The 15,483-nt window shown below is 48.1% G+C and overlaps 1 protein-coding gene across 3 annotated transcripts in view; it reads right to left on the bottom strand.

Annotated features, from left to right (window-relative positions):
- Positions 1 to 15,154, bottom strand: part of Runx1 (RUNX family transcription factor 1) — a 217,008-nt gene extending 201,854 nt beyond the window's left edge. For 2 of the 3 annotated variants that reach the window (XM_048346253.1, XM_048346257.1), the window contains exons 1-2: positions 15,030 to 15,154; positions 14,697 to 14,813 (exon numbers count right to left, since the gene is read on the bottom strand). In XM_048346253.1, coding sequence (XP_048202210.1) covers positions 14,697 to 14,754 — 58 coding nt within the window. In that variant the 5' untranslated portion in view covers positions 14,755 to 14,813; positions 15,030 to 15,154. Of the gene's footprint in view, positions 1 to 14,696; positions 14,916 to 15,029 lie in introns of all 3 variants that reach the window. The other variant, XM_048346255.1, reaches the window with a different exon arrangement.
- Positions 15,155 to 15,483: the final 329 nt, after the last annotated feature.

Below are 15,483 nucleotides of genomic sequence, written 5' to 3'. Positions count from 1 at the left end.
CCAAGGAGGGAAGAATGTCTACCTCAGGGAATCAGACCAGGTTCAGTTCTGCTTGGGGGGGGGGGGTGGGGAAGTGATCTGGGGTGCTGGGTCCTGAGTCCCCTTTTCTCCAGAAAGGGCCTGTCAGATACATCAGATATCAGATATTCTCTCTCTCTCTTTCTCCCCCCCTCCCCCCCTCTAAACAGGTGAAAGCTGCGTAGACTGCGCGCACTACAGAACACACCCGCCACCCGCCTCTTTCCTGTCCTTTTCATGATTTGGGGTCCACGCACATCCACGCAGTTTAGATCCACCCGTGGTGGGTCCAACCCCAACTCAGAGAGGCAGCAAAGGGGTCCTTTAGAAGAAGAAGGAGGGGGGAAAAAAGAGAGAGAGCAAACCCCAGCTGTGGAGGTAGAGGTAACAGGGCGCGGGGCGCGGGGCGCGGGGGCGCGGGGCGCAGACCCCGGGGCGCGGGGCCAGGGCGCAGCGCCGGAACCCGTGCAGAGCCCGGGCCGCGCTATCAGCGGCGCGCAGGCCTGCGGTTTCCTCGCTCTCGCAACCCGGCTTCAACTGCCGGTTTATTTTTCGACAAACAGGATGCCTCCCTCCGAGGCTGCAGGCATCCCGGGGCTCGGTGCAGACAGAGAAAAGAGGTAGTGGGGCCCCCGCCTTGGAGGCCGAGCCGCTGGGGTGCGGGAAGCGGGGGGGGGGGGGGGAGATTCTGCTTCTAGAAGCTTCCGGAGAAGTGAGAGCCTGCAGGTGCAGCTGCAGGGCGGGCGCAGGGGGCCTGGGGGCAGCCTCCGAGGCAGGGCGGGGCGGGAGGATGGGGAGGGAGGGCCCGGGGAGGGGAAGGGAGGAGAGGGGAGGGGAGGGGAGGGGGAGGGAGGGGGCGGGCCCGGGCCCTGCACCTCCCGCTCCACCAAAACTCACTCAGCTGCCCCAAGTCTGCAAGCAGAGAGCCCCAAGTCGGAGCCATGACAGGAGGGAGGGGAGGGGAGTGAGGGGAGGAGGACCACACTTGCTCCTTGAGCCTGGATACAGGCGGCAGAGGCTGTGCTCTTCTTCCTTCCCTTCCCTCCCCTCCCTTCCTCTCTCTTCCCCTCCCCTTCCCTTTTTTCCTTCCTTTCCTTTCCTTTCTTTTCCTTTCCTTCTCTCCTCCCTCCCTCCCTCCCTCCCTCCCTCCCTCCCTCCCTCCCTCCCCTCCCTCCCTCCCTTCTTTCCTTTCCCTCTTCTTTTCTTTCTTTGGATGCAGCTATGAAGGCTTGCAGAGCGCTGTCCCCTAGTTTGCATTCCAGCATTTAAGCCACATCTCCCCTTCTGGCTCCTGCAGGTCTATTGGAGATAAAAAGTCACAGGAACTTTCTTGCCCAAGCTGGCTTCAAATTGTGACCCTTTGACTAGGAGCTTCTCACAGCTTTCCTGGGGAGCCCAGGCTGCAGAGACCACACTTTGAATGCAAAGCTTTGGGGGAGCCCATGTTAGAACGGAAGCTGAGCTGTTCTTGTTCTACAGGTGCTGGCTTCACAGGAGCAGTCTTGCAAACGGAAAAGGAAATTGTTGCTCAAGGGCTGGAAGTTTGAAACAGCAGAGGGATTGGTGGGTACACCCTCAGGGATTTGGAGCAGGCTAAGATGGGGTTCAGAGCCCAGGAACAGCAAGGGAGGGGTGGGATACCTCAAATAATAGAAAACATTCAAACATACCCTGCCCACCGTAGCCAGGGTCTTGCTCTCAGTAAAAGTGTTTACACCTCCCATTCAAAACTCACACTTTGCAGAAGCTGGGTCATTTTGTGTTATGATATGGAAGTCGGAGCTGGCATTTGAACATCCTAGCCCCAACCTAATCATTAACTAGCTTTAGGATCTGGTAGCATGCACTGGCAAATGTGTATTTTCAGATAGTGTACAAAGGAATTTCACTCACTGTGTCAAGTTTTGAGTGCAATGTATGAGTTTCACTTAATTACAGTAGTTTGTGAGAACTGAGAAACTCGACTAGGAGATCCTTCTTAGGTGAGTAAAATCACAAGAGAAGTTCGGGGGCCCAGGAGAAACTGTTAGGCGGAGAAATCAGGTTTTGCTAAGCTTTGCTCAGGCCTGAGGTTGCTTGAAGAATCAAAGTTGATTTCATCAGAGTCAGCCACACACTGCCTGCTACAGAGTAATTCTCAGCAGGGCTGATAGCTCAAGAAGCCAACTACGATGTGTGCATATACAAAGTCTACAGCTATCTGCATCCATGCGTAGAACATGGCCGACACAGGACTGTTTAGAGAATGAGGAAAGACAAGTGGGGGGGGGGGGAGGGAAAGGATGGTGAAAAGTGAGGGCTTTCAAAATCAGTGGCAGGGCAGAGAGGTTCGAAGACATTAGAAGTCATCTCCATGAAAGCTGTTGATCGATAGGAGCTTTGGAGAATGGCCGGGAGGCCTCTAGAAAAGATTATTTCTGCTCAGGGCTGGCTGTCTATCATTTGAACCACATCTCTTCTTCTAGCACTGTGCTAGTTCTTTGCAGAGAAGCATTTCTTAGATTAGCCTGCCCAAACTGGCTTTGAACCACACCCTCAGATCTTATTTCCTGAGTAGTTAAGGTTATAGATGTCAGCCACAGGTGCCTGGTTTACCTTTTGGGGTTTTTTTTTTTGGGGGGGGGGTGTGAGGGAGCTTGAATGCAGGGTTTGGGTGCTATTTTGCTCATGGCTAGAACTCTACCACTTTGAACCATAGCTCCACTTCTAGTTGTTTTTTTTTTTTTTTTTTTTCTTGGTGGTTAAATGGAGATAAGAGTCTCAGGGATTTCTGGGTTCAAACAGGGATCCCCGTATCTCATCCTACTGAGGAGCTAGGGTTATGTGTGTGAGCCACCGTGTCCATCTGCCTTTACTTTTTATCATGGGAGGGTTGTTTTGTTTTTTTTTAATTTCAAAGATATGCTTGGTAGAAGAAAAGCTGCTCCTGTGGCCTCTCAGAGGCGTTTTATTATTTTACTTTATTACTATTTTTTATTGCAGAGAATAATTAGCTTGAGCACCTTTTAATTTGTTCCCATTAAAATGTTTGCATAGCAACAATTAGAGGCTGCTCCAGGCAGGAGGGTTCCCCTGGCTGGCTGGGAGGGGGGGGGGCCCTCCTTAAAGACGGCCCCCCCTCCTGGGGGAAGCCAGGGGAGAGGGGAAGGAACTTCCTCCCCTCTGTGGTGAGGGGTGCCGGAATAATCAGATGAGAAATGTCTTTTATACAAATACAGGTTAAAGGAAAGAACGAAGGAAAAAACAAAACAAAACAAAAAACCACCCCAAACCTCAAAGTACTTGAGCAAAGGCTGTGCAGCGATGTCAGAGAATTGATGGTGAGGACTTTTGAAATGACAAAGGTATTTGGAATAAAGCAGCCCAGTCTCAAAGCCTGTACCCATGGTGCTTTGTGGCAGGCAGGTCACGAATACCTAGGAGAGAGGGACCACTTATTGCAGTTATATCAAGTCCACTGCTTCTGTGTTGACGTTTAATCTTGACTGTGCCCACAGCGACCTGAACAGCTTTGTAACTGCCTCACTACAAACCTTGGCTAAGGTCACGGCCAAGGTCAGGGTCACTTCTCAGCAATTCCAGCCACCATGGCTGTCTGGGTTACTCTGAAGGTCCTTCTATGTGTGGGTCGTAGGACCTGGACTAGGGACTCAAGAAACATGTGGGGCACAAAATGTAAGGCTGTGCTTCCCCTCAAGGTCATGCAAAGACAAGGTCAGCCTGGTGCAGCCTGGGAGCCGGCATGTGGTCCGTTTTGCATGGGAAGCGCTTCATGGTGTCATCCTACTCTTAACACCTCATGGATCTCGAGACTGCCAGACGAAAGCACTTGCTGGCTGTTGGGAGAGGAGACTCAGCAATGGTTTGTGCTCTAGAATCCTGAGAAAGGGCAGTTGAGATGGGAAGTTGAGCTTAGAGGAGCATGTACCCTTCAAGAAAGCAGCTCTAATGGAGAGGGGCTGTATGCATTAGCTGAGTAGGCAGGGGTAGGGATCTGAAGGCCGGCCTGACAACATCAAGCCATCCCACGGTGTCCACACCGCTGCAGAGCCTCATCAAACCTTCGGTTCTGTAAGGCTCGGCTCCCTCGTAAGTCTACCCGATACCCAGCATGCACCTGTCCCCTCTGCAGAGGACTGTGGGCTGGGCATCATTTGGACTCTTCATTGCCCCTTCGTTTCCCAGCAGGCCAACCTCAGGCTAGGCCTGACTTCTGCCCGCCACACTTTTCCTCCACAGATGGGAATTATTTTGAGAATACCAGCTGACCGATGAGTGAAGGGTTGAATGAAGGAAGGAGAGGAACACAGTGACACTGTGCCATTATCTTACACGGGGTATGTGCTCAATCGACACTCTGTGTTGCTGTGCCAGCTATAACACCTGTCAGACAGCTCAAACACCTGCTAAGGAGCATGAAGTAGCTTCTGCAATGGTGGTGGGAGAAGCAGACTCTTACTTTCTTCAAGGGTGCCTGGTTCTGGGAACTGGGGACCACATTCTGAAATTAACAGGGGAGAATTTTCTTCCCAGTCTCTCTTCAGGATGGCCTGTTCCTTAGTTGCCTGTGGTTTATGGGATTTCTCCCGCTGTGTCCTACCAAAGGTCTTCAGGGTTGAAGGAGCAGTGGTCACTGTTCTCTTAAAGTTCTCCCATTCTGGGTCACTAAAGCTGCAAAGGGCTTTGGTGTCTAATCATCAGAGACAATGATGATTACTGATGCCTGATGATTGTTTCCACTCTCAAACGAAAATCAGTCTTAGCAGTCCAGTGCCTGCCTGCAAAACACTGGGATACAAGTCCAAGTAGACCTGGTGTTTGGTTCTGATTCGTGCATTGGCCATATGTGTGGGACTTGAACAAGTGAATCTCTTGGAAAATCCTAAGGTGGAGAGTTTTTTTTAAAATTGCTTGAGCCAAACATTCTGGTCTCTTTCCAGAAGTTTGAAAAAATGTGTGGTTATAGTAATGTGCAACATATACATTTGGTAATATAAAATATGTACATCATATGTGTATATGTAGGCAATATGTAACATGTACAAATAGTTATATGATTTCAAATTGCCAAATGAGACTATATAGAATGATTGTGTACACATGCACGTGCACACACACACGTATACATCTCTAAGACTTATAAAACGTCATTGTATGGGGTCAGGTCTCATAGTTTATTATAATAGTTTTTTTGGTATTAAATATTCATTGACTTCGGTGACACAATTATTTCTTTGTTTTGAACAGAACTTAGGCAAAGCAGATGGGAGGCAGGGTTTTTTTTTTTTTGCAAAGTGAGAAAGAAGTAAGGATATAGGATGGTTGACAGGTAAATATAATTTTCCTGGTGGGCATCTTTCTATGACCCTGCACCTGTGGAGCCCTAATATTTATTAAAGGTTGGTAATGTTCCATTGTTCGTCCCCTCTAGGGTTTTTGTGAGGGCACCGACTTTTCTGATCTTTGAAAATAGCGCATTCAATATAAGTAGCTTGAATCTGAGCCCACATAATATTGCTTTCACCCATTCCTGCCATGTAGGCAGGAGAGTGAGCAAAGAGACCGGAATTGCTAAGGGATGTGAGCACTCTCGTCTTCGCTAGAGCTCCTCCAGGCCTAGGCATGGCCTTTATACACGTGTGCAGGTTCCGATTTTACAAGTTACGTTCTCCCAGGGCGGGTGACTGTGGAGTTCAGCTGGGATGCATAGGGAGATGGAGGGAAACCACACAGAGGGCCCCCCACAGAAGGTGAGCAGGGAGGGGGGGCCTGATGCACCCAGGAGTTCAAAGTGCAAAACAAGCCGTTCCAGAAGGCTCTACATACTGTGGCTAGTGTTAAGCCTGCTGCTAGAAGATGGGTGTCCCAAGCCAGTGCCAGTTACTTAACCTGCATTCTCTTTTGCACATTTTGATGATGTTATTAAAAAACAACAACTCCAAGGCTTTATACATTATAGAATTTGCATAGGAGAAGAAACGTAGTCCTTCACTGAGCAACGGATGGCTTTGACTTTTCTCTTTCTGTTTGTTTCTTTCCTTCTTTCTTATTTCATTTTGATCTGGTACTGATGCTGCCCCTTAGCTTTTTTTTTTTTTTTTTGCTCAAGTCTGTTGCTCTACCACTTCAGTCATGCCTCCATTTCGGCCTTTTGCTGCTTCCCTGAAGAGTCTCTGGTTTTGTCTTCCCAGGCTGGCTTTGAACTGGATCCTCACATACCAGGCTCTTGAGTAGCCACTGGCATCCAGCTATTATTTTTATCTCCTAAAAACATTATCCACTCTGTGACTGTGGTATGGCGTGGCCCACAATGGGTTACAGGTTCACACATCTATTTACTCATTTGTTTAGCATACCCCTACCAGGCAAGTCAATTATTGCAACATTTTCTAGATTTTTCTTCAGCATCTAATCAGGAAGCCTCCCCTTTTCCTTAAAATCCTATGCATTTCAGAAGAATGTAAGTGCCATCAAGACCAAAAATCTTCCAGGAGTGGGGAAGACACAGGCTGCTTTATAACATGGCTCCCGGTTGATACTGGTTTATTGCTCAGATCGAGCCAGCTTATTTTCCATTTAAGGCCAGAACAACTTCTTCTGGGCAGTCACTGTCCTCAGAGGACACCCAAGGACCAGAGCAATAGCCGGGTGACCTATAAGAAAGGGCAAGCAAGAACCTTGCCAGGTGAGAACTTCCAACCTCTCTCTCCCAGCAGGCATGGTTTTGAGACTTGATCTGTTTGAGTTGCGGTTTGGAATCAGTTTAATATGGCTTCGTGTTTTACAGAGAAGAGAGTTAGGTCCTAAGAAGAGCAGAGCCATTGAGCAAGCCCAAGTAGGAAATCAAGCTGTTAGTTTTTGGCAGCCTTACTGCTGGGGTCTTCTACAATGTCTGGGGAACTCACTGTATGAGATCAAGTCCATCCAAACATAGACCTCTGAGGAGGAGAGCACACAAAGCGAACAATTCTCTACATGAACACCAGCCTCACGGCCGCACAAATGAAAGGCTGATGTTATTTCATGGGAAGGCCTGAATAAGGACCTTCTTTCCTTTCCTCTTTTTCTTTAAATGAAGCATTGACTCTCTCTGGGGGAGAGATTTGCATCTAGACTCAGGAAGTAGACAGGGCCAGTAATTACAGAGCAAAAATAATCTGCAACTTGTGGCAAGAAATACAAGGTGTGGTGTCTCCCAGATAGAGGGGCCGCTGTGTGGGGGCTATCAGATTTTCATATTTCTAGGAATGATAAAACATCTCCAGGCAAGTTTAAGAAGGATCTTGTTTTTTTTTTAATTGGTGTATGTTAAATTGTACACAATATGAGGTTTCTTGCTCCTGTACATGAAGATAATATACTTCCATCACATTCAACTCCTCTTTTAGTCTTATCATCCCCTCTCTGCAGGAGGAACATTTAAAAGACTATCTCATTCAAGAAACGAGAAGACTGACGACATAGCTCAGTGGTAGAGGATTTGACCAGCATGTGTGGGGCCTTGGATTTCCATCTCTGAGACTAAAAACAAACAAACGAGAACAAAGAAAAAAAGAAAGAAGGAAAAGGAGGAGAAGGGAAAGAGAAGAAAGCACACATGAGAGGTAATTCAAGCACAAGCCGAATATCTGTGAGAAAGATTTACAATAGTGCAACAAACTTAGGGTGTTATGTTGATGAGGTTTGGAGAGTTTGGAAGAGTGAGGAAGAGGAAGGGCCATGCTTTCTATCTGCTTGAGAGACATAGCAGCTCCTGGCCAGGTGTAATGGCTCTGATATGAAGACCATTTCCGGGGATGCAGGGCTGGCTGCTTTTCTTTGGTGGTTCTGGGCTTTGGCATTGAAAATTAGTACGACTTTGTTCTCTGAAGTCAAGAGTCATCTCACTACCCTAGCCTATCATGTCCTACTTCCAGTGAATCCAAAATTAACATCCTCCACAACATCTACCTGCAACATTGAAGAAGGACTCAGGAAGAATCCAGTCCTTACCCCTAGGTATCCTGTGGGAGGGTCCCTAGATTAGCTCCCTTATACAAAACTGCAGGATCTACATAAAACCTGTGCACCTCCTCCTAGGTACTGTAGGTCATTTCTAGATTATTTGTAATACCCAACACCATGGAAGTACTTGGTTTTACTGTACAGTGTAAGGAATCATGACAAGAAAAAGAATGTTTACACAGCTTTAGTACAGACATCCAATTCCCCCCTCTCCCAATTATTTTCCATCTGTAGTCACTGAGTGAATGGATGAATGAATGAATGAAGCTGAAGATGCCCAGAGAGAGGGACAATTGTATTTCTCAAGCCTCATTGGCATAGCAAACATTGCCACTCCTATTCCATGTCACCCTGGCCTCACCCCACCCCTTTCCTACCTCCTTCCCCTCATCAGTCATCCCCTCTACAGCCTGCGGAATGACAGCTCCATCATCCGTGGGAGATTCCAGCCAGAGGCATGTGACACGCTTCTGGCCTCCAAGATATGGAAGCTTCTCTTCCTGAATGGAGGCCAGGTCCACAAAGAGAAGGGGAGGAGGCCTCCCATCTCTTTCTGGCCTGGGCAGATCTGGTGCAGGGCCATCTTGGCTGTGGCTCAGCCTGGTGGAACCAGAACTCAGGAGCATCCTGTGTTCCTCCATACCAGTTCGTGGCTACTGGCTCCGGATGGCTTCGACAGCCCCGTTTCGTGTCAGACACTGTGGTCAGATTTCCCTCTCCACGTAGCCAGGCAGAGTTCTCACTGATAAACCTGAGCAAGAGCTTCGCAGTCTTTTGGTTGTAATCTCCATCGGCTCTGGGTGCGGCATTCACATCTCTTGCCTCAGCCGTCCTGGCACCGAGTGGTGGTAACGAGCGGATTGAAGGGGCAGGGGAAACGAGGAGAGGAGAGAGAAGGTTCTGAAAGCTAAGGGAGGGAGTGACTATGGAACTTGTGTGAGCTTGCTCGTCCAGAATGTCAGTGGCAACGGGAGGTTGGGGCCCTGTCATGTTTAAAAGCCGTCTCATGTTTCGTTCCTTACTCCTTGATCAGGTCTCAAGTCTACCAAGATCTCAAAGGGAAAGCTGCTTCCCTACCACTTACGGGCACCACAATGATCATATTTCAAGGGAATACAAAATAGTCCCCTTGTCAGACCCTGGTGGCTCACAACTATATTCCTAGTTATTCAGCAGGCTGAGGTCTGGAAATCATGGTTGAAGACAGCTTATTTCCAATTCACCAGCAAAAAAGCTGGACATGGAGCTGTGGCTCAAGTGGTAGAGTACTAGACTTGAGCAAAAAAGCTCAGACACAGTGTCCAGGACCTGGGTTCAAGCCCTAGGACTCTCTCTCTCTCTCCCTCTCTCTCTTTCTCTCCTCTCTCTCTCTCTCTCATACACACACACACACACACACACGTACATATACACACCAAAGCCCACTGAAGATACACTACCTTGATTTGGCTTGAAGCCTCTTGTACATACCCAAAAGGCTAAAAACAGACATTGATGGTACAGAAGGAAGAGGGATGGAAGGCCAAGAACAAGAGTTATAAGACAAGTGCTTTGGCAGATATTACTGTCTGCTATAGCAGGGTGTGTCTTCTATGATTTCTCTAAAGAATGAGAATTAGACAAACAAAATAGAGATGATTGGAAAATGTCTCCCACGTGTGAAATGGTAGGATGGTGTTTTTCGATCAAAAATAAAATACTGTGAAAAACTTCTTTCATGTTTTGTAAAGCTATGAAGGTTTGCGATGCCTTTTTCTGGCACCTCTGTCTGGGGCCTTCAAAGATTTTTGAACAGGAACTTGGTAATTGAGAGGCAAGTTTGTCTAGGACATTATTAGCCCCTTTTGCAGAACTGGAATGAGACAAATTTATTTGTTGACTCATCTAGATCACTGGGAAGTTACCTGAGAAACTGAAAATTTGCACGAGTTTCCTGTGTGGGCCTTCTTTCCCCTCCCCCTCCCCCCCCAGAAGACCAAAAGCCAAAGCTGCCTTTGACAGAGGACAGAATGACAAATGTCACCAAGATGTGAAGAAGTTGTCAAACTCAAAGACCCATGTGTTAAACCTCACTAAGGCTCAATGGGCAAAATGGCTTCTTCCTTAAAAAGAATCTTATAGGCTGGGTGTGGGCCCATAATCCTAGCTTCTCAAGAGGCTGAGGATAGTGGTTTGAAGCCAGCCTAGGCAGGAAAGTCCATAAAACTCTGATAGCCAATAAACTATTTTTTAAAAAAATCCAGAAGTAGGGCTATGGCTCAAGTGGTAGAGTGCTAATCTTGAGCAAAAAGAAGTTCACAGACAGCACTCAGGCCCTGAGTTCAAGCCCCAGGATTGGCACAAAAAACATTTAAAAAAAAAAGAACTTTCTAGTAAACAAAGCTATACCAGAATGCTCAACAAGCAGAAACATCTCTGTACTTCTTGTATGTCCAGCTGCATGTCTTACCAGTGATGTTCTGTATTTATAAGCTAAACTTGTAAAGTTGCATGCAGGCCTCTTAACATGTTCTGCCCTCTTTGTAGGCAGAGTGAATGCCAACAGGGCTGCCGGATAGCTCATGGTTTCCCATGTGCAAAATAACCAGCGAAAGGCAGGGCTAGAGGCATGGCTCAAATGGTTAAGCACCAGCCATAAGTTCTCCTGCATGGCCTTGAGTTCAAACATCTTGAAATTGCCTTTTTGTTCAGTCTCAAACGCTTCCTGCCGTGCAGGAAAGGCAAAGGGCAGGGGGGGTGCGAATTTAGGCAAGTATTATTTTAACGCCTTTAAAAAAAATAGTTTCAAAATGTGTGTGTTGTTTTAGATATGAATCTCCATCTCACAAAGGGAACCTAAATGGGCCAGGAGAGACGGGACCAGTAGATATACTGTGCAAGAGCTATACTGTGGCCCTTAAATTCGTATATTAAAATCTCAACTCTGATGGCTACTCAGAGTGTGACTGTATTTGGAGATACAATCTTTTCTTTCTTTTTTTTTTTTTGTCAAGGTGCAGTACAGATGGGTTCCAGTTACATACGTTAGGTAGTGAGCACATTTCTTGTCCAACGTGTTACCTCCTCCCTCATTTTCCTCCCCCTTTTCCTCCCCCCTCCCCAGAGCTGTACACTTAGTTTACAACACCTTGTCTTGTAAGTATTGCTGTTGCTTTGGTTTGCCTCTTACCCTTTGGCTCACCATGTTAATCTTCCCTTTCCCTACCCTTCCCTAATGCAGACAGACATAGATACAATACTCAGGGCACCAAAATCAAATACAGTGACAACAGGGGGCTAAATCGGAGGCCCTTCGGGCAGCCTGAGGTGTTAGTTGCAATACACTACAATGAGTGTCCTTACAAGGAGAGACTAAGACACAGCCTGAAATGGGACAACCGCCAGCCCAGGGGAAATTAACTTATGCTGTTTCAGCAAATCTGTGGTATTTTATTATGTCGGCTCATGCAGATGAACATAGATTTCACATGGTCAAAGAGACCCTCCAGGTTTTTTTGTTTGTTTGTTTTGTGTTTGCCAGTACTGAGGCTTGAACTCAGGGCATGAGTGCCGTCCCTTGGCTTTTTTACTCAAGGCTGTCACTGTACCACCTGAGCCACAGTTCTACCTCTGACTTTTTGGTGGTTCATGGAGATTAGAGTCTTAGGGATCCTGCGCTGGCTGGCTTTGAACCATGGTCCTCAGATCTCAGCCTCCTCAGTGTCTAGCATTATAGGCAGGAGCCAGTGACACCCAGCCACCCTTCAGTTTAATCAATGATTTTCTGGGACTTAAGCCTTCAGTCTAGACAGAGAAAGCTCTTACTAAAAAAAACTGTCTTAAAAAACGGCCACAAAATAGTGTTTCCAGAAAAGCACAGGACACTCATCCCTTCAGCTCTGCATTCTGCAATGCCCTTTTATTATTATTATTATTTTTTTGACGGGGGTGTCAGGGCAGAATACCTGTGGTGAAGAAACCCAAGCCACTGAGACAACCAACACCCAACAACGTCGCTGAGATTTCTACCTGTGATTCTAGGAACCCAGGCATCTTGCCATTCAGGCTTTGCCTAGACCACTAAGCCACTTCTAAGAGCCAGGGGACCTGAGGCGCTTTGCAAAGCTATGCATGCATGGGACACACCAGTCCAGTGCTCTTGGCTTCTTCCCCACACCTTTGTGAGGGGGCCCAAGTCGGGTTTCTGCAAGAAGTGTTCTATGGCTCACCACGTGCCACGATGCTAAAGAATCGCCGGGGAACCTTTTCATCTTCTTTAAGAGTGTCGCAAATGAGAACTCGGGCGTGGGGGAGACTGAACCAGACTTCTTTCTCTGTGGTAGACCACATTTCTTTTGCATGCCAGTGTCTCTGACACGACACGGGGAGGAAGGGAACAATAGTTGACTGGGCTCCACACCTCCCCGACTCCCTACCCCCCCCCCCCCCCCCATTTCCACATGGCTATCTGGCTAAAAACGCGTTTCGGGTTTCCGTCGGTGGGAATTGCACAGACTGATAAAGGGCCATCCCAGGAGGAAAACAAGATGTGGCGGGGCGGCTCGCAGAGGGGACGTCCCGTGCCGTAAATCATGGGCGGCAGCGGTGGTGACCTGGGACAATGGGGGAGGGGGCTGGGGGCTCGCTCCCTCCCGAGGGAGGGCACACACGTTTCTAGAATAGCGTCTTGCCTCCTGGGATGCGTGCGAGGGCTGTTTGAACCCTCGTGTTGATGAATCCCCCCCTGATGAAATGAACCAGGAAGTTGTCAAGCTCTCCTCTGGCCTCCGACACGAGTCGCCATATCCTAGAATGGACTTGGGGAGAGCTCCCCTTGCCACCCCAGGCAAATTCCCTTGGCTCAGGGGCCCGAGTGAGACCTTCCGACGGGAAGTCTTCTCTGCAGAGTGCTCAGCAGTGTGGGTGATCGGCTGGGGCCGGGCACCCCCTATTTCCTTGGCTCTCCACCACCATCACTGTGTCTCTCACTCTCTTTGTTACTGAGCTAGGAGGGATGGCGTTGAAGGCCAGTCCCGTCCCTCCCCCCCCCCCCCAAGCTGAGATCTAACTCAATGAAACGTTCCCGAATTTCCTCCATCTGCCTTTCTGCTTGATCACGGGGGGAACAATACACATTGCGAGCAGAGGACTGACTGACAGCCGAGGGAAGACAGCCAGGCTGTGGCTTTGACCCTCCACACGGGGCTTCCTCTCCTTGCGAGCAGCTCAGAGGAAATGCAGCGAGCGAGCTCGCGCTTTGAAGTTTTTCACCCCGGCGGGCGTTTCTGCTGCACCCAACACACACACACAAGATGTGTGAAGCACCCTGTACTGGAACCATCCACCTGGTTCAGCTCCACCGGACTCCTTCCACTAAGAGCCAGGGAACCCTGGAAGCTTGTGATCAGTGAATGACATGCTTTCTCTGCTAAGTGGTTCCCCAACACACACACACACACACACACACACACACACACACACACACACACGCATCTTTGTCAAGTTTTTGTTGTTTTAAATCACAGGGGGCCGGAAGCTTAGACACTGAGTGGCACTCACAAGAGCATTTGTTGCGACAAATCGGCTGGCAACCCTTGTGCGTTCCCCTGCTCGCTTGGCTTTATGAATAATAATGAGTCACAGATACTGCTGGGGTGTGCCAGAACATTAATTATTCCCCCTTCCCATCCCGCGCCATCGCTCCATTCTGCCAAACCGTCACTCTGCCGACGACATGCCTTAGGGTGCGTGCTTTCACACTCAGCCGTGCCCGCGTGACATTTTTTTTTTTTAATGTCATTGTTTTGGTTGGTGGCAGCAGGGCCCACTTTTACACACACATCTCTCTCTCTCACACACACACACACTCAGGGCTCCATCCCAGCCTTGCACATTTCAAGAGGCGGCTTGCAAATAAAAGCAGGAACTTCTGCCCACCACAGTGCTAGTCAAAAGTCTGCAATCGGATGAATGTTAGCTCGTGGGACAGTTGACTTAGGAAATGTCTTTGTTGATCTGGTTGAGAGCACGACTTTGGAGGCAACAACTGGCTTGCTTGCTCTTTGGAAGATGCTTCCTAGCAAATGAGGCCACAAGGAAACCACAGTCGCTTCGGATCATTTTAACCTGAGCAACAGCCCAGCTCCTGTTCTCTGCCGCTGGGAGCAAGTCAAGTGGCCACCACGGCTTTGCAGTCTCCACACGGTGCCCGTCAGAGCCCACAGAGCCCTTCTGCCCGGCTTCCCCGTGTGCCTGCTAAGCCCTAGGGCAGGCTGGATGCTTAGGCCACACAATGTGCTGAGCCCAGGATAATTCAGAGTCGTTCCAAGCAAGAAGCCAGCCAAACGTACAATAAAAACCCAGGGCACTTCTCACAGCAAGCTTTCTAATCTCCAGAACTTGAAACAAGAATAGCACTAGGCATTTACCCTCAACACAATTCTCACCCACCAACAACACTCTCCAACAGCAGCTTAATGCAGCATTTATTAAAACATTTCTGAAGAGGTGTCACCTGATGAATGAGTAATCCAATAGCCTGGTAAACACATGCCTCCATTTGAATTCCTCCCTCGAAACCCACAGGGAAGCGGCAGACACCCAGATCTGTCTGCACCCAGGCTCTGTACAGTTCCACGTCCTTCTAACACAGGACCCAGCAGAAGTAGGTATGAAAAAAACCGGCATGTACTCACCTCTCATGAAGCATGGAGCATATGAAGGAAATGACTCAAATATGCTGTCTGAAGCCATCGCTTCCTTCTGAAAATGTATGCTCTTCGGAAGGCGGGGATTTCAAGAATTTCTCGAACCTTCAGAGTGAAAAACCAAGAAAGGTCACTATTTTCACTCTATCTCTCATGGTGGCTCTCTCTGTCTTCTCTGCCCCGCCTGGCTCAACACCTCTGGGACTCCTGGAGCCCCATGAAAAATGTACCTTGGTGAAAACAAATATTCAAATTGTTAAAGATTAAAAAAAAAAAAAAAAAAAGAAGGCGCCGCCTTGGCTGTGGGTAGAGAACGCTTACCACTCTGCGAAACCCTGTGGTTTTGCATTCAGTGTGATTCGTCCTGTCTAATGACCACTATGCCGGGCGGGCTCAGACTTCTGACACTGCCAGGCCGCCCAACTTGTGGTTCTGTGGTTGTTTATGAGGCCCAAAGAAGTTTTCACACAACCCAAATTACAAATTTAACTGTTCCCCTTTCTCTACTCCATCCTCATTGGCTCCTGCCAATCACGTGACTTTAGTGATGGTAATTTTTTTTTTTTTTTTTTTTTTTACTTTCTTCCCTCCACCTGCTCTCCCTCAGAGTGTGTAAGAAAATAATTGAGTAGGACTTAACAAGAGAGGTAAGGTAAGAAAGGAAAAAAAAATGACTCAGTCTCTTATTATATCTCAGTGCTTCTTGATGATTTGATACAGCTGGGCTCCCATTGTTATTTGTGGTTTGGGGCACTACTAATTATTTTGATAAAGT

This window comes from Perognathus longimembris, chromosome 5 (genome assembly GCF_023159225.1).
Source record: "Perognathus longimembris pacificus isolate PPM17 chromosome 5, ASM2315922v1, whole genome shotgun sequence".
Lineage (NCBI taxonomy): Eukaryota > Metazoa > Chordata > Mammalia > Rodentia > Heteromyidae > Perognathus > Perognathus longimembris.
This window is presented reverse-complemented; position numbering and strand designations above follow the sequence as displayed.